The sequence below is a fragment of the Trachurus japonicus genome, chromosome 8, assembly GCF_045865225.1.
Source record: "Trachurus japonicus isolate A0001 chromosome 8, Traja_1.0".
NCBI lineage: Eukaryota > Metazoa > Chordata > Actinopteri > Carangiformes > Carangidae > Trachurus > Trachurus japonicus.
In genome coordinates, this window is record NC_140914.1 from 6,549,475 (window position 1) to 6,571,398 (window position 21,924).

Sequence of the window (21,924 nt, forward strand, 5' to 3'; positions counted from 1 at the left end):
CAGGAATCAGGTGGCAGCAGCTTCCTTTGTTGTCTGTCTTCAAAAGAAAAACCTAATTTCATCTGACCCTGGCCACACGAACCCCCTTTTGATAAATACTCAAAATTTGTCCCCCTCCAATCACAGATAAAAAAAAAAAAGCTGTTTTACTTTTCTGTGGACGCCCTCCAGAGATGTCTATCGGGGCTGTGGACTCCAATTTAAAAACTCAAGTACTGGAGGAGACTGAATATCGCAGCCCGAACCCTCTCATCTTTTTCATCTTATCAGACCTCCCCTCGCTCAGCTCAGTCACACAGGCAGCAGCTCATATACGCAACCTCTAATCCCTCAGGGAAATATGTGTGCATCCATCTGAAAACACATGACGGAAAAAAAAAAGGAAAAAAAAAAACATAACACAACCTTCAGTAATATCAATAACTTCTCCCATCAGTCAATCCTCCTCCCCTCTCCTTGTGTTAAAAGACATAAAGTGTATATTTTCTTTATCCTACTACGTAGCAGCTCCCTCATGTACAGCCAGTCACACAGACGTATACAGATACAGTCGCACTCACATTTTAATTAGTAGCACTTTGGTGCAGAAAGCAGCAAACTGTGGGCTAATTAATCTCCACAGTCACAGTGTTTTTCTGTTTTTTTTGCAGCCGAAACACCTTGGAGGGGGGGTGAGGGGGAGTGGAGGGGGGATCGAGGCCCAGGTTGGTCTCCATCATGCACTTTGTGGAGCAAAAGGGGAAACAATAAAGTTAGAAATCATGGGAAGTGAGTGGGGAAAGGTCGTCAGATTAATATGCTGTCGAGAGCGTTTTCTCGTGCAACGCTGTGAACGCTGATGGTCAATTCCTGCACAATGAATGTGGAATTCCAACAATCTCTGTTGACTTCCTGTGTGTATGTGTGTGTGTGTGTGTGTGTGTGTGTGTGTGTGTGTGTGTGTGTGTGTGTGTGTGTTCAGCGTGGTCGCACACACTGCTTCTCATTACAAATCCTCTCATGACTGTATGCAATTTGTGCCTCTGCTCTGTAGCCTTTTGTCAGCGGGCAGACCGAGCACCGTCTCTGTCTGTCTCCCTCGCTCTCCATCACCTCCTCCTCTGACTGTCTCTGTCAATCTCCCTCTCTTTCACTCTTACTCTCTCACTCTCTCTCTCTCTGCCATTTCTGAGGACACAATCCCCCCCCCTCCCACCGCCGTCTGCAAATTGTAGTAATTAGCCAGGAACGGTTGCGACTATGCACTTCCTATGCACATGACGTCATCTGGATAAGATGACTGGGCTCTCTGTTGCTTGTCAGAGCTACTTGGAACAGCAGCGAAGAGAGAGAGAGAAGGAGAGACGGGAGGGAGGGAGGGAGGAGGGGAGGAGGAAAGTCAAGAATGCAGAAACAGAGCGTGAACCCACAAAGGTACTTCTAATCCTCCTGGCGTCTCGGCTGGTAAAGGGCAAATGGCTGATCAGATTGCTGAAATCGAGGCTCGACATCCTGCGGTAATAATAAAGCTGCCTGTGAGTGGGAGGAAGAGGAGGAAGAGGAGGAGGAGGAGGAGGAGGAGGAGGAGGAGGAGGAGGAGATGGTCCAGATAAACTCAGGTACTGGGACTAATTCACAAAACAAAGCAGCAGCTGATTGGTCTCTCCATCCTCGCCTCGGCGTGCGAGATGTGCACGTCTGGATGACTGCTCCATCTGATGGATATGCAGCCTGATGGAGATGCCCACAAACACATACACACACACATACACACAAACACACACACACACACTAGAACCACAAGACTAAGCCTCTTAAGTGTCAGTCTGAACTGTAGGGGCACAGCGGGCCTCGTGCCCCCACTGTGGGGGCCGACCTCATTTCCACCGCTCATTTCCTGCCCTGGGCAACACCTTTCTCCTGCTCCTCTGTGACGCCTGTGTCCATCCAAAACAGAAAAAAAAAGAAGAAGAAATATTTCCCATTTCTCTTTTTCTGCACCAGTGAAAATCCTCTGAATATCAAGCAGTCGCTTCCTCCCGGGCCTCAGACCTCTGAGGGTTTTAGCTTCGCAGCAGTTATAATAGATTCCAATGAAAAACACACACAACCAGATCCAGCGCCGCCCGCCGCTCATATTTTTCCCTCCTCATAGAGATGTATTAATTTAGCCTTTTGTTACCATGGCAATGACCAACCTGTTTACCTTGCTACCTACCTTGTTTGTCGTCGCTCGTCTGTCCACAAATGTCACAGGCTGCAGGAGTTGTAAGCAGTTTAAGCAGAGTGATGTTTGCTTTTTAGACTTTTTTCTTTCAAATCTTACTGATGTTTTAGAGGAACAGAGCCAATATTTGAGACGCGGTGTTCAGGCTGCAGAGAGTTGAAACGCCTCCAACAAAAGAATGAAATTTGTTGGATTTGATGTCGGAGGAGACTGAAAATGTCTCTACATGATCTCTTGGACCAGGAAGGAGCAAGACGTCTCTCAACCCGGACTCCATTGATCAACAGGTGTAGCTATCACAGGACAGCAGCAATATTAAAGGAGACATATTCTGCCCCCTTTTCCAGAAATTAAAATAGTTCCCAGGTGTCTTAAAGACATGTCTGTGACAAATGAGCCACTGCTTGCCCCGCCCCTTCTACTGGTACCAGGTAGGGGTGGGGTTATGCAAATTCGAAAACTAATGACATCATTGCCAGACAGCTGAGGGAACAGCTTGTAAAACCACATGGATTTCAACCTCAGGAGCTTGAAAATTACATTTTTTTTTGTAAATTCTCACATTTTTGGGGCCAAAAGGTGAGAAAACACCCAAATATATGTTAAAGAGCCTTCAAAAAGTGATATTTCCATAATATGTCCCCTTAAAAGACTGTGAAGGTTAAAGGGGAACTTAAAAGTCTGGTTGTTTTTTCTCTGTTGTGGTTGGTTTTTTCTCTCTTTAAGAAGGATGTTAACAATCTTCTGGGAGTCAGGTCAGGATGTAGGATATTTACTCTAAAATAACATTTTCAAATATGGAAACGGAAGAGACACATAGACGCCCCGATTTCTGGAAGGAGAGTAAAGATTAAATTTAACAAATCAAAATATTCTCAGTAAAGGAAAAAGGATAAAGACAAGACGACAGGAAGTGAAGCGGGTGAAGAGGGTAAGAAGAAAATGAAAGGAAATCATTATCTTTACCACAGTCATTTTCTCCTGCGCTGAAAGTAAAAGTGAGAAACCTGCTGCTGCTATAATCATTTCCTTCTGAACCGAAAATGGAAAAAACCTGTTCCTCAGAGAAGAACAAACAAACACCTGAGGAGAAGAAGAAGAACCAGTGGACGTGTGGATGACAAACTGTTGACCTGCTCGGTCCATGAACACATCACAGAGGAGGTAAAGCTGGCTGGTGATGAAACGGGTGGTTAGCTGAACTCAGATCAGTTCGCTGAGAGCACCGAGCGCTGTGATGATACCAGTTACCAATGTGAATGGGCCACACGAACCTGAACTCATGGCGGCTCGTTACGAGTGCAGAGCGTGAAGGGATGATGATAAAGAGCCGTGTGTGTGTGTGTTTAAACTGTAAAAGAGCCTGAAAAAAAAAAGCTTTGATATCATTTCTACTTTGAACAGAGTTGATGAGATGGAGAGAATTTAAACTCTCAGGTCAGCTGCAGAGGGAGAGGGAGAGAGTCAGATAGATGGACTCTGATAATACACAGGGTCAAATCTGAGAGTGGGTTTCAGGATGAATGGATACGAACGGACGGTAAAGTTACAAAGCTGGAAGTTTGCAAGCTTGTTGGGAACAGGCTGAATCATGACTTTTTGAGGTCATTATTACAACAATACATCCATTAAAATCACTTCCTGGAGCTCGATTTTGTTGTCAAAGGGTGACATAAAAGCGACTGACCTGACTTGGGCACGTATTTGTTCAATGCTGCTTTATAAAGACAAAATGTTAAAGGAGACATATTATTTCCCTTTTCCACGGATTAAAATAGTTCCCAGGTGTCTTAAAGACATGTCTGTGACATGCTTCAGTCAAAATACCCCAAGGATCAAACATCACAGCTCTTTTCATCCTCTCAAAACAGCCCTGTTCAGAACGGCTGGTTTCAGTGCCTGTCCTTTTAAATGCAAATTAACCACTACTTGCCCCGCCCCTTCTACCTGTCCCAGGTAGGGGTGGGGTTATGCAAATTTGAAAACAGATAACAGCTCATAAAACTACATGGATTTTAACCTCGGCAGCCTGAAAATACAGATTTCTTTTGTCAGTTCTCACATTTTGGGGGCTGGATGGCAAGACAAACACCCAGATATATATTAAAGAGCCTTCAAGAAGTGATATTTCCATAATATGTTCCCTTTAAGGTGAATTTATTCGATATCACATAAGGTAAGCTTTAGCCTCAGCCTTGGCCAGTGCCATCTTTTTTTTCTGCCTCCCTGGAGTCACTCCTATTGTGTTGTGAGTTGTTATATTATGTGCAAGTTGCAGTGCATTGAGTTCTCTGGGTCGCCATAGAAATCCCACTGAGTCCATCCCTTTTTTGTCTCAAAACTCTTCTGTTGTGTTCAGTCTTTGCATGGCCACCATAGAAATTCCTCTACAGTGTTGAAAAAGGGAATATTAGAATGAAATATTACAGCATCAGGGTGAAGGCAGAAGATAAACAGTAAATCATTGATTGAGGAAAAAGGGAGAAGTCTTTTATTTCTCCGTCCTCTTTTTCAGACATGTAATTCCTATCACAGATCTTTTGCCATTGATTTTTTAAAATCTATTGTTTCTATGGACATTTTGATTAGTTCTTTGCTGTGAGTCCCATTCGACAGTTTCCTTTGTCTGTGAGAGAACGAGTCGCGGCCCCCGTCGTTCCTACAGGACCTGATGATTGGTTCCCCGGTGATGTAGCTTTTTAAGTTTAGTGTAATATTTCTTCAGCTCTCTTTCCTCCTCCTCCTCACACTCCTTTCTGTAGTCAACTGTCTCGCTTTGTTTCTCTCCTCATCTCCTCCAGCTGGGATGTAACAACAGTTAAGTTGTCAGACAACACTGACAGTGATAAAGGTGAAGCTTTTAGCTGCCGACAGTGTTTTGACTTACAGTAGATGGGGCCTGTCCGCTCTCACCTCCATCTTTTAAAAAAAAAACACTGTCAGGGAGCTGCAGCTTTGCCAACTGCACCAACAGTCCAAGACAGAGTTGTGCCGTCTGCAGACTCAGAGTCTGCATGACCACTGGGCTGTTTGAGGAGGCAGTGGGGGAGTAAAGAGAGGAGGGGGGGGGCAACTGGACACTGAAATAATTCTCTGTGGGTGAAAGAGGTCACATGTCAGGTCACCTGTCGCACTCTCCAGACGAGAAGTTACAGACACGACATGAAGTCCGCCACCACAAAAACACCTTTCTGTTCAATTTAGTTTTCACCAGCTGAGAGGTCAGTGAAGTGCACACATGACTCTGCTCTGTTTGACTGGCAGGGCAACACAGGGACGCGTTAACCCCTTAACATCCAGTTAACCCTTAAAAGGATACTTCAACATTTTGGCAAATTGGCCCATTTCCATAATCCCTATAGTCATAGCAGTAGGTTCATTACCTTTAATTGTTGGTGCAAGCTATTTTTAGAACGGCGGAGCAGAGCCATGAGCTGCTCAGAGCTACGCTACGGGTAGGCTCATGGGATTTCTTGGTTTCCCTCATCAAACTCATCAAATACACAATCCAACAACTCCAAAACACTCTGGTGGACAACGTTACCAGACAGAGTTGTTTTAGAGGTAAATTCAAAGACTGCTTGCTGAAAAACTGCCCCTGAAGGCAACGTGCATCAGCGGTTTTGCATGAATTTACCTCTAAAACAACTCTGTCTGGTAACTTTCTGTTATTATCTCATAGCGTGGTGAATGTGCAGGTCACAACTTGTCCACCGGAGCGTTTTGGAGTTGTTGGATTGTGTATTTGATGAGTTTGATGAGGGAAACCAAGAAATCCCATTAGCCTCCGTAGCGTAGCTATTTAGATAGATAGATAGATAGATAGATAGATAGATAGATAGATAGATAGATAGATAGATAGATAGATAGATAGATAGATAGATAGAAGTAGTACCAGATAGATAGGTTTGGTATCTTTTTTTCCAGCACAACTTCACCTGCATGATTTGTATGACAATTATTTTTGCCCTTTAACCAATTGTATCAACATATTGGACCCAAAAATACACAGATTCCATCCCTTTTTTTCTGTTTTGTAAAAATGACAAATATGACCTGATTAAAACGAATCATATCTCCAGTTTTACAAGGTCTATCAATGTCAAACAAAAACTAGAAGAGAGTTTAAAATCTGCACTTTCAGGTGGAATTGATATCATCCCTCATATTTCTCTTAGAGCGATTTGAATACATCACCTGATCTGATCCTGCCGGCGGGATCATGGACCCTGGAGGGTTAATTAGAAGCTGCATGACCCACAGGCCAGTGGGTGTTAAGAGGTTAATGCAGGGGAGGGAGTAATTATTATTATCATTTATTTACAGATATAGCGTCTGAAGAGGGAAGAAAGTGGACGGGAAGCTGAAGAGAAAATATTAAAATGATTCATTTGCTCTGTCTGAGCCTAATGAGACAGTTGCTTCACGTCTGTAATAATAATCACAGGAAGGAAACTCAAGCCAGAAAAAGGTTCTTCTCCCTGTTCAGTCAAGCTGCTGATTTATTCTTTTATTTTTTTTGCATTTTTTCATTTAGTTTTAGTGAAAGTACAACAAAAAATAGCCCTAACGTTTTACCACTTTATTTCCCACAAAGAAAACATCTTTTTAAAATAGTGACAACAGCGTTCACTTCAGTGAATCAAACTGACACGACTGAGAAAAATAGTGTTAAAAATGAGCAAAAAATAAAATCAGATATGCTGTGACTTCTCTTTTCTCTCTCTCTTTCTCGCTCTCTCTCTCTCTTTTCCTTGAAATGCACTTGTGGTGGTAACGCTCACACACACACACACACTATCACACACACACCTTCCACCGTCGATCAAGACAGCATCATTGAATCTCATTTCCAGCTCCTCGTGTTTTGGTTCGAGCCGTCGTTCACCTATTAATCCCTTTTTTTTTCAAGCGTGACTGCACATACGAGTTTTCCTCTCAAACATGGCAACGGAGGCAACTTCAGACCGTGCGTCCAGACAATTAGTCCTCACGTCCGCTCGGCAACAAGGCGTCCTCTCCTCACACACACTGCACTCCTCCTCCTCCTCCTCCTCCTCGCTTCATCCTCTTATTATTAGCGCCGCCACAGGAAGCTCCTTCCGCTTCCTCTTTACCAGCTGCCTCGTGTCCAATTTGCCACCATTTGAAAAAAAATAACACAAACATGTAAACAGCTTTTAAAAAAAATAATAATAAAAAAATCTGCACACAGGCAACAAAAAGAAAAAAATCCAAAGCATTTGTTTTCACAGCGCGGCTCTTTTTTCCTCTCTCCTGTGCAGTGCAAAAAATGAAAATATGAGGAAAAAACAACAAAAAAAAACAATAAATAGACTTCCTCTGTTTATATATTTCTGTGTTTATGTATATACATATATATATATTGATAATAACGAGTCTCTACATGAGCACACAGCTCTTGGCTCGGTCCTTCCTCATGGCCGGGGCCTGGTCCATTTGCTCAGTCCGACCCGGCAGCGGCGGCAGCGGGAGCTGTGAAACTCTCTTCAGGCCTCTGCGGGAGCTGCTGCGCTTGAGCTGCGGCTTGTGCGTCCGCCGCACCGACGCCAACGTGGTGATGTGGAACACGTCTCGCACGCTGTTCTCAGAAACCTTGGAGGTGCACTCCACGTAGGCCACGGCCCCGATCTGTCGAGCTATCGTGCTGCCCTGCACACGAAGAGACAGACACACACAGAGAGACGAGGAGTTTAGTTTGGAAGTGGGAGAGGGAGAGAGAGTCGATCTGTGCAGGTTTTATCAACATCGTACACAAAATATTTCTCTTTTCACTGGTTTCGTACTCCTGACCATGACACAACAATGCCTCTGCTCTCTCACGCCTCTTGTATCTGCAGGCTTTGAGTGACACGAGAGGTTTCTCCTCACTTCAAGCTCTTCACATACAGTAAAAAAACATGAAATTGTTCCCTGTGCCTCGGCCGGAGCAGCTGCTACAAGCTCTGACCGTGAACTGACTGAATGTCCTGAGACAGAGATGCTGATCCAGGCTGTAGACTGAATGTCAATGATCTAAACATGTCTGGAGACAAATGAAGCTCCTCCATCTGAGGAGCATGAATAATGTAGACACTCCAACTCTTCTGTCTCTCTCTCTGTCTGTGGTAACAGAGCAGCACACACACAGCCCGCCGGCCGAGTGTTGACATGCTCTATGCAGCTATTTAGAGAGAAGACACTGAACTCCTCCGGCTCCACAGCTCACCCCTGAGTGATGTAACAATATCCACACTTAATTGAGATCGTAAATTGTTTGCTCGAGATCAAATCAGAAGCAAATTTAATTTCATAAATCCCTCGGCCCTTTTCTCTTCACAACTGCACAGTACAGCCTCGCCTGCAAGCTTTAAAAAAACACGTGCAAATACAAAGAAAATAAAACATCTTCATCAGTGCTGCTAAAATCCACAACACCAACCAGATACAGTAAACTTTAAAGTTGGTGCACCTGCTTGTTGTCGACTTTTTTTTTTTTTTTTTTTTTTAAACTTTATTTTTATTGAATCATTCAATTTTACAATATAATGGAGAAAAAGAAAAAGGAACAAGAAAGAAGAACAAGGAAGAAAGTGCACAGACGGAAAAATGTACGCAAATATATCGTTACACAGGGAAAGATATAACAATATGTTTTTGAGCGGTAGATCCAAGGTTTAGAGTTACTTCAATCATTTTTGTTCTGTTTATCCACAGTCTACTCTTCTTGTCAAAACGGGACTAAACCATTCACACACTAGTGTACAACAAGGCTGAGAGAGCACATCAAATAGGACAGTAGAGGGCACTGTACTCAAGCAAAAAATAAAAAAGTAAATAAATAGAAAAATAAAAAGATAAAACAGAGCACAAGTTGTGATAGTGTCGCTTATTCAGGATGAGCTGTCCATTTCCTCCATAATACAGTGAATTTGTCCATGTTCAAGTTCAAAGAAAAAGTCAGTTTTTCCATGTTATACATTTGTTTTACAATTGCAGTCCACTCTTCTTTAGATGGAGACTCTTTCGATAGCCATCTTCTCGTAATAGCTTTTTTAGCGGAGACCAACATTATTTTAATCAAATAATTGTCAGTAACACTGATTGTGGGGGAAATATTACCAAGATAAATTGTACAAAAATCATGTTTAATCTCAAAGCCCAATATTGAATTAATTTTCACCACTACATCCCGCCAGAAAGAATGTATAATCGGACAGTCCCAGAAGACATGGAAATGGTCCGCCTGTGCGTTTCCACACTCTCTCCAACACTTTCCATAACTTGTCTGACCTTTCTGAAGCTGTTTGATTTTGGGAGTGATAAAAAATCGGATTATATTCTTCCACGAAAATTCCCTCCAATAGCCAGAGCAAGAAGTGCTCATTTGAGTTTTGCAAATGTTCAACCAGTCATCTTCTGAAATGGTTATTTTGGCTTCTTTTTCCCATTTGGATTTAACATAAAGAGTAGAAGTACCATTAAATGACTGTAAACAGGTATAGATTTTGGAAATCAGTTTCCGGTTTAATTTAGATTTATATGCCTCAATCAAGATGTTTATTAAATCAGAACTGCCTTCCTCTGTTGTGCTTACATCACAGTTAAAATGCGCTCTAACTTGAAGGAACCTGAAAAAATCTTGATTTTCTAAGTCGTATTTATCCTTAAGTTTTTGAAAACAGTCTAGTGTCCCTTTGTCAGAAATGAGACAGTATGTTGTGATACCTTTGGAGAGCCACTGTTTGAAGCGTCCATCCATCTGGGCAGGTTTAAAATCCTTATCATGTGTTACCCATCGTAATATTTTCATGTGGTTTTCCAGTTTGTTTTTTCGGCATTCACCAAACCAAATATTTAGGGGAGTTCTTGTCCAACCGCTTAAGTTTTGTTTATACAATAAATATAGATTTCTGTCACCAAGCAAGCTCTGGAGGGGAATATCCAGTTGGCTTAATTCCAGATTTTTCCACTTGGCGTTGTAATATGGGTCACACAAATAGATCAAGTATCTGAGCTGTGCAGATTTGTAGTAGTTCTCTATGTTCGGCAAGGCCAAACCTCCTTTTTCTTTAGACAGTTGCAATGTTTTATACCTGATCCTTGGTTTAAGGCCTCTCCAAATGAACCCAGATAGCATTCTCTTCCATTCTATTAATTGTTTTTGCGGTATTTCTATTGGTATTGACAGAAAAAGGAAAAGCAATCGTGGTAAGATGTTCATTTTAACTATATCTATTCTGTTATGCAAGTCCAGTGGTAATAAACTCCATTTCTTCAAATCTGCCTTTATCTCTGTTGTAATTGGGGGATAATTTGTTGCGTAAATGGTAGATAAATCCTTTGGGATTTTTATTCCTAAGTATTTAATAATGTTATTTTCCCATTTAAAATTGCACAGGTTATTTATTTGAGGTGGGGGAATATAGTTAAATGAGATAACTTGTGTTTTATGAATGTTTAATTTATAACCCGAATAATGACCAAATGTTTTCAGGGAAGACATTAATGTTGGTAAACTCAAATCTGGTTGGGAAAGAGTGATTAATACATCATCTGCATAAAGGCAGGTCTTATACTCAGTGCCTTTAAACCGGATTCCCTTAATGTTCTGGTCTTCTCTAATAGCCTGAGCCAAAGGCTCGATAAATAGAGCAAACAAAGTTGGACTTAAGGGACATCCCTGCCGACAGCCTCTCTCAAGTGGCACAGGGTCAGTCAAACTACCATTTATTTTGATTCTGGCAAAGGGAGAATGATATAAATTTTTTAAATATGAGATAACTTTAATATCAAAGCCAAATCTTTGTAATGTTAAATATAGGTATTCCCAACTAACTGAATCGAATGCCTTTTCAGCGTCAAGGCTAAGAACGATGGACTTATCTTTTTTTTTACTCATGTGCTCCATCAAATGTAACGCCCGTCTTACATTATCTTGTGTCTGTCTGGTTTTAAGAAAACCTGTCTGGTCTTCATCTATTATGTCCGGAATAATGTTTTCTAATCTTTTTGCAATTATTGAGGCGTATAATTTATAATCTAGGTTTAAGATCGATATCGGTCTATAAGAACCACACTCAGACTTATCTTTACCCGCCTTAGGAATTACAGAAATGATAGCACGTCTCCAGGAGACTGGTATTTCTCCCCCATTAAGTGTAAAATTAAAACATTTCAATAATGATGGTGATAGTAACTCTCTAAATGCTTTATACCATTCGGCGGAATATCCGTCCTCACCTGGCATTTTATTTGTTTTGAGTCTGGAGATTGCGTTATCCAGCTCTTTTTGTGTTATTTCATTCATCATTATTTTATTCTGTTCTAATCCAATGGACGGAAGATCCAGTGAGTTAAGGAAATGTGTAATACTCAAAGAATCAGCTCCCTTTGGTCGAGTGTACAGATCTTTGTAGTAATCTTCAAAGGACTTTTGTATTTCTTTTAGTTTATGACACATCTTTCCAGATTGTGTGTCCTTAATTTTATGAATGGACCTTTCCTCTTGCTGCTTTCTTATCCTCCAGGCTAACAGTTTTTTAGCCCTTGGTCCATTATCATAGTACCTTTGCTTGATGTACTTTGCCTTCATCTCCTCATGACTATCATATAGTTTATTTAAGTTTTGTTTAGTGAGTTTTATCTGATCTAATAATTTGGGGTCATTAAGTTCCATATGTTTAATTTCGAGGTCTTTTAGTTCCTGTAATAGGTCGTTTATTCGTTTCTGTTTCTCCCTCTTTTTAATTGAAGACCACATTATAAGTTTTCCCCTTATTACTGCCTTGGCAGCATCCCATGCCTGGAGACACTTCTCCAGTGTCATTTTGTTCTAAATATTCTTTAAATTCTTTATGAATAAATTGTTTACACAACGGGTCATTTAATAAGCTTGTGTTAAGCCTCCATGTTGTGTTTTTCGTTTCAGTATCCAGATGTAGGGAAAGATATACACCTGCGTGGTCTGAGATATCTTTAACCCCTATTTGACATTTCAAGATTCTGTGTCTTTCTGAGTTGAACATAAAAAAATAGTCAATCCGTGAATGAACATTATGGGGGTGGGAGAAAAACGTAAACTGCCTTGCTGTAGGGTTCAGTACCCTCCAAACGTCCATCATACCTGCTTCAAGGAGAAGTTTCTTAACAGTAACTGTTTCAGAGTTAATTCTTTTTGTTACATTAGAGGAGTCAAGGGACGGTTGTAATTGTATATTCCAATCTCCGCCACAGACCAAAATCCCTTCAGTCTCTTCAGCAATCAAATCAAATATTTTCTTTATAAATACTTTATCATTACCAGGGGGTCTATACACATTCAGCAGTGTTACCTGCTTGTGATCAATGTAACCCTTCACTAAAATGAATCTCCCCTCGGTATCCCTTATTTGTTTAGAGATCTGGAAAACAACTTTGTTTGAGATTAATATTATGACTCCTCTCTTTTGACCATGTTTATAAGATGAGTAATATGCATTCTTAAAACCCAACTGTTTAAACTTTTCATGCTCTTTATCACTAAGGTGAGTCTCCTGCCAAAAAATAATCTGTTGTTTTTCTCTTTTCATTTTAGTAATCAACTTGCTCCTTTTAATAGGATTTTGTAGACCATTGACATTTAAAGTAATTATTTTGTATTCCTGATTTGACATCCTACCTCTTAATTCCAGTCCACATATTTTTCCCTTCCAATAATCTAAACATATAAATAAAAACCATCTGTGCTGAACACAAGCAAACAAAAATAAAAATAACCTCCAAAGGTGAAGTAAAGTAACAACTTCTGAACGGGGAGGGGAGGCCTCCAAAGGAAGGGCCCCTCCAGATGCATCCTAACATCGTCCTAGGCGGTTTTACTACACGCAGTTTTCGGTGTAGTTTCTGTCACCCCGTGAAACAGTCCGATCGGTATTTTCTTAATAATATGAGCTAAGAGCCGTAATCATCAACCGGCGTTTCACAAAGAAGAAAAGGAAAAAAAGAAATACTCTCATGAAAAAAAAAAGAGAGGAGAAGAAAAAATAAAATAAAAGTCCTAACAGTTCCAGTCTTTTAAATAATTATCATTAATAATTTTTTTTTTTTTTTTTTTTTTTTCCCCCTTCAATTTTACCCTCCTCTCATATCACTCACGAGTGCACCTCAGGTCATATCCTCCTGCAGTGTAATGGATCGTTGAAATCTCCGGAGCTTCTCTCTGGCTCGTTCGATGTCTGAGGACCTGTCTCGGCGTCTGGGGGACCCGCTGGTCTGCCACGTGTTTCTTTCCAGCTTTTTGCGCGGTGTCACAGCTGCCTGGGATGCGTCGGCGCGCGTGTTTCCCTCGTCGGCTGTCAGTATCCCCCTCTTGAGCAAATCCTCCGTCGCCTCGTCCGCGTTGTCGTATGTGGCGGGTCCTTCATCATAGAAGACTCGGAGCCTTGCAGGTGCAGGTGTTTGGAATCTGAGTCCTCGTTCTTTTAACACCTTCCTCAGTGGGGCGTATTTCTTCCTCTTTTTTATCACGTCTGCTGGGTAGTCGTGATCGAAGTACACTCTTTTCCCCTTGAAGTGTATCTCTTTCTTTTTCCATGCGGTGCTCAGCACCAGATCCTTGGTTTTGTAGACGAGGAAATAAGCGACCATGGATCTCGGGGCGGCTGGCAGTGATGGTTTTGGTCCGAGTGACCGGTGGCAGCGTTGTATATTGAGGTCGATGTCTGGGAGTTGCAACTCGGATTTAATTAATCTCTCCAGAAACTCACATGCGTTGTTCCCCTCCTCCCCCTCGGGGATCCCGAAGATGCGGAGGTTGTTTCTGCGGGAGCGTGTTTCTAAATCGGTTAACTTTGACACGATGCTCTTTTGCTCCTTCAGAGCCTGGAGAAGCTCGTCCCTCGCGGTAACACTCCACTCCTCCATCTCGGCCACTCGGGTCTCCACCTCCTCAACCCTAGCCTCTGTGTTCTTGAGTTCTGCCCCAATCTCACTCAGTTGTTGGTTAACTTCTTCTTTAAAGTTCCCGAACTCTTCCCTCATGTCTTTTTTGATTGTCTCGCAGAATCCGCTCAGTTCTTTTTTCATGTCCAAGTGCCCTGCTTTTATGTCAGCGCGGATAGCGTCCATGCTAGCTTGCAGGGCGGCCATTGTAGCATGCACATTAGCTTCATCTGTGTCGACGCCTCCTGTCGCCATTTCCTCGTTTTCCTCACAGTTTGGGCTCGTTATGGTCTTAGCGTTCCTTAGATTGTATCTCCCCATAAAAAAATCACAGATATGCTCGTGTAAATTACTCTGAGGTTGGGGAAATGTCGGACCGTTCTGGGAGCTCTCGAACTACACCGCCGACCAGCTCGCCGCCATAACCGGAAGTCTGTTGTCGACTTTTTGAAGTTAAAAATATAAAATGAGTGTGATTCACCCATGCAAACACTTCTGTGCTACTTGCAGCATGTTTAGATTTGAGTATTTTGCATGTTTATTAACAGTAGGACAAAATACACAATGTAAACCTGCTGGATTGATGCAAAAAAGAGGCTTATTTGCATCCATAGTTCCTGTCGGCAGGTAAAGTTTGGTTGTGTTGTGAGCATTTGCAGATCGTGTGATGTCGAACTGATGAGGACGTTTCTGAATCTATTCATGTTTTGTGAATAATTTGTGTGTTTGTGTGAACCTCCTCCTGCATGTATGATCCTGCCTAACACCTGCTGCTAAATTATAGTATAATTAACAATAATGATAATAATGACTATTAGCCTATTATTTTTCAACAGTAGCCTACTTGTATCACAGTTACCTCATTAGCTCAACATTGTTGTTGCTGCTGCTACAATCACCATTATCATTAAAAATATTATTATTATTGCATGATTTCTCTCTCTCTGTCTATCCATCTCTTCATCGCCAACCCAGCTGGTCGAGGCAGATGGCCCCGCCCACCCTCAGTCTGCTTCTGCATCTTTAAGGAACTTTTTCCTCATGCCAGTGGCCGAGTGCTGCTCGTCTCTCTCAAGAGAAGGTTTGCCCTGACTTGACTTGACTCTCAGGGCCACCGTACTCTATTTCTTCACTCATTTCATGATCTGACTTGAAAACAACACACACACACATGCAGGCAGGATCTGAACATGCACAGACGACCTCTGACCCTGAACTCTTCCACGCTCTGCAGCACACAGAGAGCTTTTCATCCCTCGGTGTGACAACAAGGTTTGATTTTTATCACGGCTGCGAACTGAGTCACATATAAGAGGCAATGAGGTCCTCATTAGGTGGAATGACGGATTTAGATTCAGCGCTGGCGGTCGGAGGGGAGAGGAGGGTGAGGGAGGAGGGGGTGAGGAGGAGGAGGGGGGAGGTGGGGGCCGACCTAACCAAAGGTAGAGATTGTCGTGACAAGAGGAAAAAAAAAAAGCTCGGGCAGATTAGTGCGGAAATGTGTGGAGTTCACGCGGTGGTCAGTCGCAGCAGCAACTCCTCAGCTGTGTTGGAATTCAATTTAAGATCAACAACAGGATAACGACACGGGCTATTGGATTAGAGCTGCACAGTGTTTAATGTGAAGCTTTGGCATCTGCTGTGTGACACACATTCGGTCCGAGGCACAAACAGAAGCTGCAGCGGTCTCCGGCCAAAGCGCTGAGCAGAAACAATGGGTGTAATGTCGGCCGGGCCGCAAATGGTCCCCGGCTATTTTACATTAACGCTGCTGTGGGTTTTTTTTTTTCTCTCCATCTTTTGTTTATGTAGCTTATTTACATGAACTGACTGTTTTTCAGAGGCTCGAGCCCTCGGCGGCGGCGAGCTCTCAGACAGCAGCAGCGGCGGTGGTGGAGGGGAAAAAAAACAAAACAAAAAATGAAAAAGGGCTCCTTTGTTGTGAGGGCTTTTGTGTTTTGGTAGAAAAAGCCCCTCCACCTTTTGTGTGTTCAACACGCAGAGAGCACGAAAAGGAACACGCTGAAAGCTGATTAAAATTCACAGATTTACACAACAGTTTATCATCACCCTCCCTCCCTCCCTCCCTCCCTCCTCCGCCCCGTCCCCTTGGTTTAGAGGTCATGGCGGCACACAATAAAAGGCCCCACTCATTCATCAACATCTGTGTTTTTTTCATCCTGCATTTTGAAAACCTCCTAAATCTGCACTAGTGTTTCTGTGGCTGCTTCCTTCCTCTGACATTTGCACATTTGCACCTGGTGGTGGTGGCAGTGTTGTGGCAGTTTACTGCAGATCGAGTTGTTTCACGATTTCCGGTGTGAAGCAGACAGAAGTAGCAGTGAAACTTCAGCAGTTACAATCATTTTCAACAGAATGAAGAAAATATAACCCGGTGAATGGTGAATTAAACATGCGTTTGTTGGTTTGAAATCACCGTGATCGCAATGCTATTTTTTGATAGCCTGTGTACGGTGTTTTCAATGTATGTTAGCATCAAGCTAGCGGACCTTTTCTTTAGTATTTTCTACCTGTGTCCCAATTCAGCAGCTGGATCCTTCAGAGGTCTCAGCCTACACAGTCTACAGAGGCAACAGCTTCAGAGGCGCCTCTGACGGCCGTGTCAAACGTAGGTCCAGCCCTCTGAGCATTTCTCGGTTGCCTCCGAATGCAATCATGATCCTAATGTTAAACATTTGAAAATGGTGCCATTTTTCACACTTCTATCGGTTCCTCAGCTCTTCTGCTGCAGCCAGCTGAGCCTTCGAATTGGGACAGGCCTTGTTGTGACGCTGTGACGTAATCAGCCTTCAAATGCTGTCTCCAGATGGTGCAACCACCGATGCTAGTGTAACGGAGGGTGCACTCATTCACCCATAAAGGACGTGCAAACCTAATGGCCAAGCGGTCATTGACCTCTTGGCACAATGGTTTGCATCGTTGCCTGCTGTGCGGGAGGCTGGGGCAGTCCTTACTGACACACAACGCAGAGGGCCAGATTAACATCGGCTACACTAGCTGTATTGGAAGTAGTAAAACCTTGTTTCAAGCTGTATAGTGATAGATTGAACATGTTTTATGATTGAAATCCTTTTTTTTCTTTCTGTCCATTTTAGTTTTACAGTAACTTCAATAAACGGCTTGAACTAAGTTGTCTTTGGAGAACAGTTTCGCTATCAGCAAATCTAAACACCAAATGTTTATAGGGAGGGCAGGATAGTTATAGTTTCATTCCAGGGCAAAAAAAAAAAAAAAGCATCCCTGGACGAACCAGCCTAACTCCGCTTGTCAGCAAGTTTCAGTCAAAATGCCAAGCCCAGCAACGTGTCCCTGGGGGGCTGCACACAGCTCTTATGCTGTTGTGGTTGATTGTGTTGCATGAGCCTCCTCTCACACTCACTTCCTGCGGGACCCCCCCCCCCCACCACCACCACCACCACCACCACCACCACGGAGGCAACGCCACCGCCGCTGCTGCTGCTGCTGATCCAAGATGGAAAAATCACATATTATCGCTGGATTGCTTTCTAATTTATTTTCTGCATCCGTTGTTGTTTTCAAATCGGTCTTTCCTCCCTCAGCACCGTCCCCGTCCCTCTCCCATTATTTACCTCCTTCCGTCCCTCCCTCCCTCCTCTCCTCAGGTTTATCTATCACGTCCATGTCCTCACCTGTTCATGGGTGACGGGGATGAGCCGCTGCTTGGAGAGTTCCCTCAGGGTGTTGACGTCCGTCCTCATGTCCAGTTTGCAGCCGACCAGCACCACTTTGGCGTTGGGACAGAACTCTTGCGTCTCCCCCTGCCACTGTGGGGACATCGATCACAGAGACACATCAGTTACTGTGCCAAATATGAGTTTAGAGGAGATTAATGCGCAGACATTTGTTCTGCTGAGTGGTCACAGAGACACTGAAGTTTCACACAAGTTTTGACAAAAGCTGCAGTTCCTCCTCCTCCTAGAGTGAGTCTCTAACATAACCTGATGTTAAAATGTATAACTTTACAACAATAATATAAGAAATCAACATGTTTACAGCCTAGTAAAAAACATTCCTCCTTCTGTGCACAAGATATACTTTTATAATTCACCTGTTTTAGTTTTAAGTTATAACAATTTTGGGGTGTTAAACAGATCATCTCACTTGTCATGTATTTAATTGGCAGATTAAAAGACGGATTCAACAGATTAGTTTTTGAGCGTGATGCCCGAGAAACCCAGCTGTGCTAGCAATGCTAACACATAATAAACCGGACATGCACTGAAATCTCATGTCTTTGCCTAACTCACTGCTAACCCAAAAAGGGGCGGAGTCAAGCACTGCTAAGATGGCCATGTTAGAGCAGCTTCAAACTGCAATTAAAAAACATACAAGTGAGGTAACGTGAGGTCTATATCCATCTTTTTTTACTGTCTAGGGTAAAACAGCTGTACCAGACACAATAAATAATTGATTAATAAAGTTAATTGAACAAAAAGTTAATATGGAGGCAATTAAGACACCGTAACTGGTACTATTGTTACTGAAAACACTGTCTGATTGGTATGTTGTCAGAAAGCAGTGAACAAGGCTGATCCATTGATTTCTACAGGGCAGGGTGATGACTTCAGACTCTTCAATTCCTCTGACCTTGACTCCAGAAGACAAATATATTGAATTTACTCTCAGACAAGACAAATAAAAATCCACACCACTGATGAGCTGGAACAAGGAGAAAGAAATGACTGAAAATCAAGAGTTGACGATCAATTCATCTGTCAAATGAGCTATTAATTAACTCAGTAAAAAATCATTATTAGAGCATTATTATTATATAGTATGTGAAAAACATGTCAACTTGGTTTAGGTCTCTGTACGACCTACAGTGTCTGATACACATCTGTCACGCAATAAATCTATTTCTGGCTCTGGACAGAAAAGGTTGAGTGGTATTCCTCCTAAAATCACCCTGAGATTAAATGTCACTTCTGAGACTCATACGAACCAACATAGTCTCTCTACACACACTGACACACACAGCAGCCGACAGCCCTGAAATACTCCACATGCCGTGCGCAGAATGTCAGTCTGTCTATTTGTCTGTCACGATGAAAACAACCTTTGACCTTTCAAACCTGTCCCTATTCTGCCAATAACATCCAATCGAAAGCTTTGATTGTTTAACCCTCGGTCCTCCCCCCAGCTGTCATCCAGAAACCTCCGTGACCCGCCGGGCTCCACAGGTCAAGAGTCTAATTTGGGATTGTGATTGTGCAACAGGTTTTCCATGTGCCCCTGGGTTTCAGAGATTACCAAGGCGACAGCTACAGGTCAAAGGTCGTGGCAACCCCCCCCCCCTGCCAGGGGGATTCATGGGAAAACCAAAAAGCTTGACGGCGGCTCTGCTGTTGACACGGTGCACCGAGGCTTGTGAGCTATTTGCGGGTTAAAATAAAAGGTGTCCCGGGTTAGATCTACAAAGTCAGCGAGAGCGTTTTAGCGGCTCCCCTCAGACCACTAAACACGTCAACGCGCCGGCCGTGGGAACCCGTCCGCTCTGTTCAAAGGCGAACGCGTACACACATGGCGTCAAGATGAGAGGCCGCTGAAAGGCACCGGCCTGTTTTACATGACACACATGCACGCAAACAAAACCAATTAAGCTGGGTGTCTCCACATAGGCACTAGGTATTTCACAGTGTGTGGCTCAGAGTCTGCGCCACCGCCTGTGAAAAAAGAAAATAAAATACAACCGTGACCGCAGCACCACACTGAGCCACCACTCCATCACAGTCCCTGTAACTCTAACATCTGAAACACAGGCCACCATGCAGATGTTAAAGTCTCACCAACTCTTCTGCATAATTTTGTGAATTATAAATGCTGCAGAAAAGACCGCTTCTAGTACGACTCATTTGCAGGTTCAGGCTTTGATACGGCTGCTGTGGCTGATTTGCATATCTGATATTCCTCTCTGAGCCACCCAGCTGCAAAGCCTCTCCTCTCATTCTCCGGCCCTGACCTCCTGTCCCTCAGAGGGACGCGGGTCAAGTATCCATGGACATTTTGATGAGATAAAGGAGCAGGAGGCTCCAACCTCGCTGCTGTTTTGCTCTATTGTTGAGCTGTGAAAGTGCAAACTGCTGCTGCTGCTGGCACAGAAATCTGAGACGAGACAAGATGCTGATCGGGGAAATGTTTTCCGGTTGGTTCTCCAGGGTCATAACTGATATTAAATGCTGATCTGTCGAGAGGAGGAGATGAAATTTTGAAAAATAAATAAATAAATGAATAAAATAATAAAGCACTGACCTTCTTTATGACACTGTCCAAAGTCTCTGGGCGGCTGATGTCAAAACAGATGAGGACGGCATCTGAATCCGGGTACGCCAGCGGCCTCACGTTGTCGTAGTACGAGGAACCTGTGGACACACACGATAACATATGGCGTAAGGTCATGGAGTCTTCGGAGGAATTCTTCAGTGTGCTTGTTTTTTAACCCGATTTAACCCCCATGAGATCCCTCATCTCAACCATATGGCTCTTTCTGTCAAGGAGAAACATACTACAAGGTCAATAATACATGGTTGGCCCCATTAACGCAGCGGCTCTGACATGTACTTGGACATGCTGCGGTTTCGGCGCGCTCTGCAGATGCAAATGAGGCGCTGGATCTTAACAGTTGTGTGCACATATTTGAGCATCTCTCTGGCCTTCGACACAGCTGCGGTCTCCCTTTATCATGGCGCTTCACGAGGAATGTCGAGGGGTTACTCAGTAAATACACACCCACACACTCAGGAGTGAATTATAGTGGGCCGAGGACCAGAGGACCGGTGCACACGATCCATAATCAACCTGAGACGACAGCGGACGGCAGCACAAAGGCCAAACTAAAGGTTGAGCCCCTTAATTCTCTCGACTCATCCCTCTCCCTTCTCCCTTTCAAATGGTCCCTGTTTAAAATCTTCCATTTTTCCCTCGATTATATGAGACTCACATGCGCTCGCACACTCCTCCCCTGCTCTTGCTTTTTCATTCCTACACCTTGATCAAATTTGAAGGCAGAGTGGTGCCTCCGTACTTTCGGTTACACCGCTCCTGCTCTCTTACAGCTCTCATTAGGAAGCATGTAAAAAAATATATATATATATATATATATATATATATCTAGGACTCTCTGGGAAATGTGGCTGCGGCTGTGGGCATCCTCCCTCCTGCTGCCGCGGACCTGAACTCCCTTTTTTGAAAGCTGCAGCAACCTGACTGGATATATTTTAGAGCCATGAAAACTTGCAGGTTCGGTGACAGATCGCCGCATTTTACATCTGCAAATGCTAAATATTTACATAAATCCATGAATCGCACTCTGTAGGCGGAGGCTGCAAACTTCTGTATATGAAACTTCTCCAGTGCTGCATCTAATCCCCTTGAGGTCACAGCACCTGATTATGGTAATTACATGTTATCTTTGTAGTTGCCGTTACCGTGCTTCACTCCAGACCTGACACGACAAGCATTCGGCCTGTTAAAGCCTCTGCAGGTCCTTTGTGTAGCAGGGTAAATGGAGTCTGCACAATGGCACTACAGCCTGTTTTAGCATCACTATGTTCTCTTTGTTAATGATGGAATGAGACCATGACAATAGCTGCACGCGGCCCACAGCCTTTAGCATTCAGCAGGCTGTCCTGTGGTGACCTGCTCCCTCTCTGCTCAGAACAATGCCGCTCGCCGCCCGTCACCACATCACAGGCTGCTTATTAAAGATTGATGCTTTTTGTGCCTCCGCATGAGCGAAACAGTCTTGTTTACATTCA

At 43.3% G+C, this 21,924-nt stretch overlaps 1 protein-coding gene across 1 annotated transcript in view; it reads right to left on the reverse strand.

Annotated features, from left to right (window-relative positions):
• Window positions 1–7,553: 7,553 nt before the first annotated feature.
• Window positions 7,554–21,924, reverse strand: part of rnd2 (Rho family GTPase 2) — a 41,330-nt gene continuing 26,959 nt past the window's right edge. The window contains exons 3-5 of the mRNA XM_085783457.1: window positions 20,420–20,529; window positions 17,800–17,934; window positions 7,554–7,879 (exon numbers count right to left, since the gene is read on the reverse strand). Of these exons, the coding sequence (XP_085639583.1) occupies window positions 7,610–7,879; window positions 17,800–17,934; window positions 20,420–20,529 (515 nt within the window). The 3' untranslated portion in view covers window positions 7,554–7,609. The remainder of the gene's footprint in view (window positions 7,880–17,799; window positions 17,935–20,419; window positions 20,530–21,924) is intronic.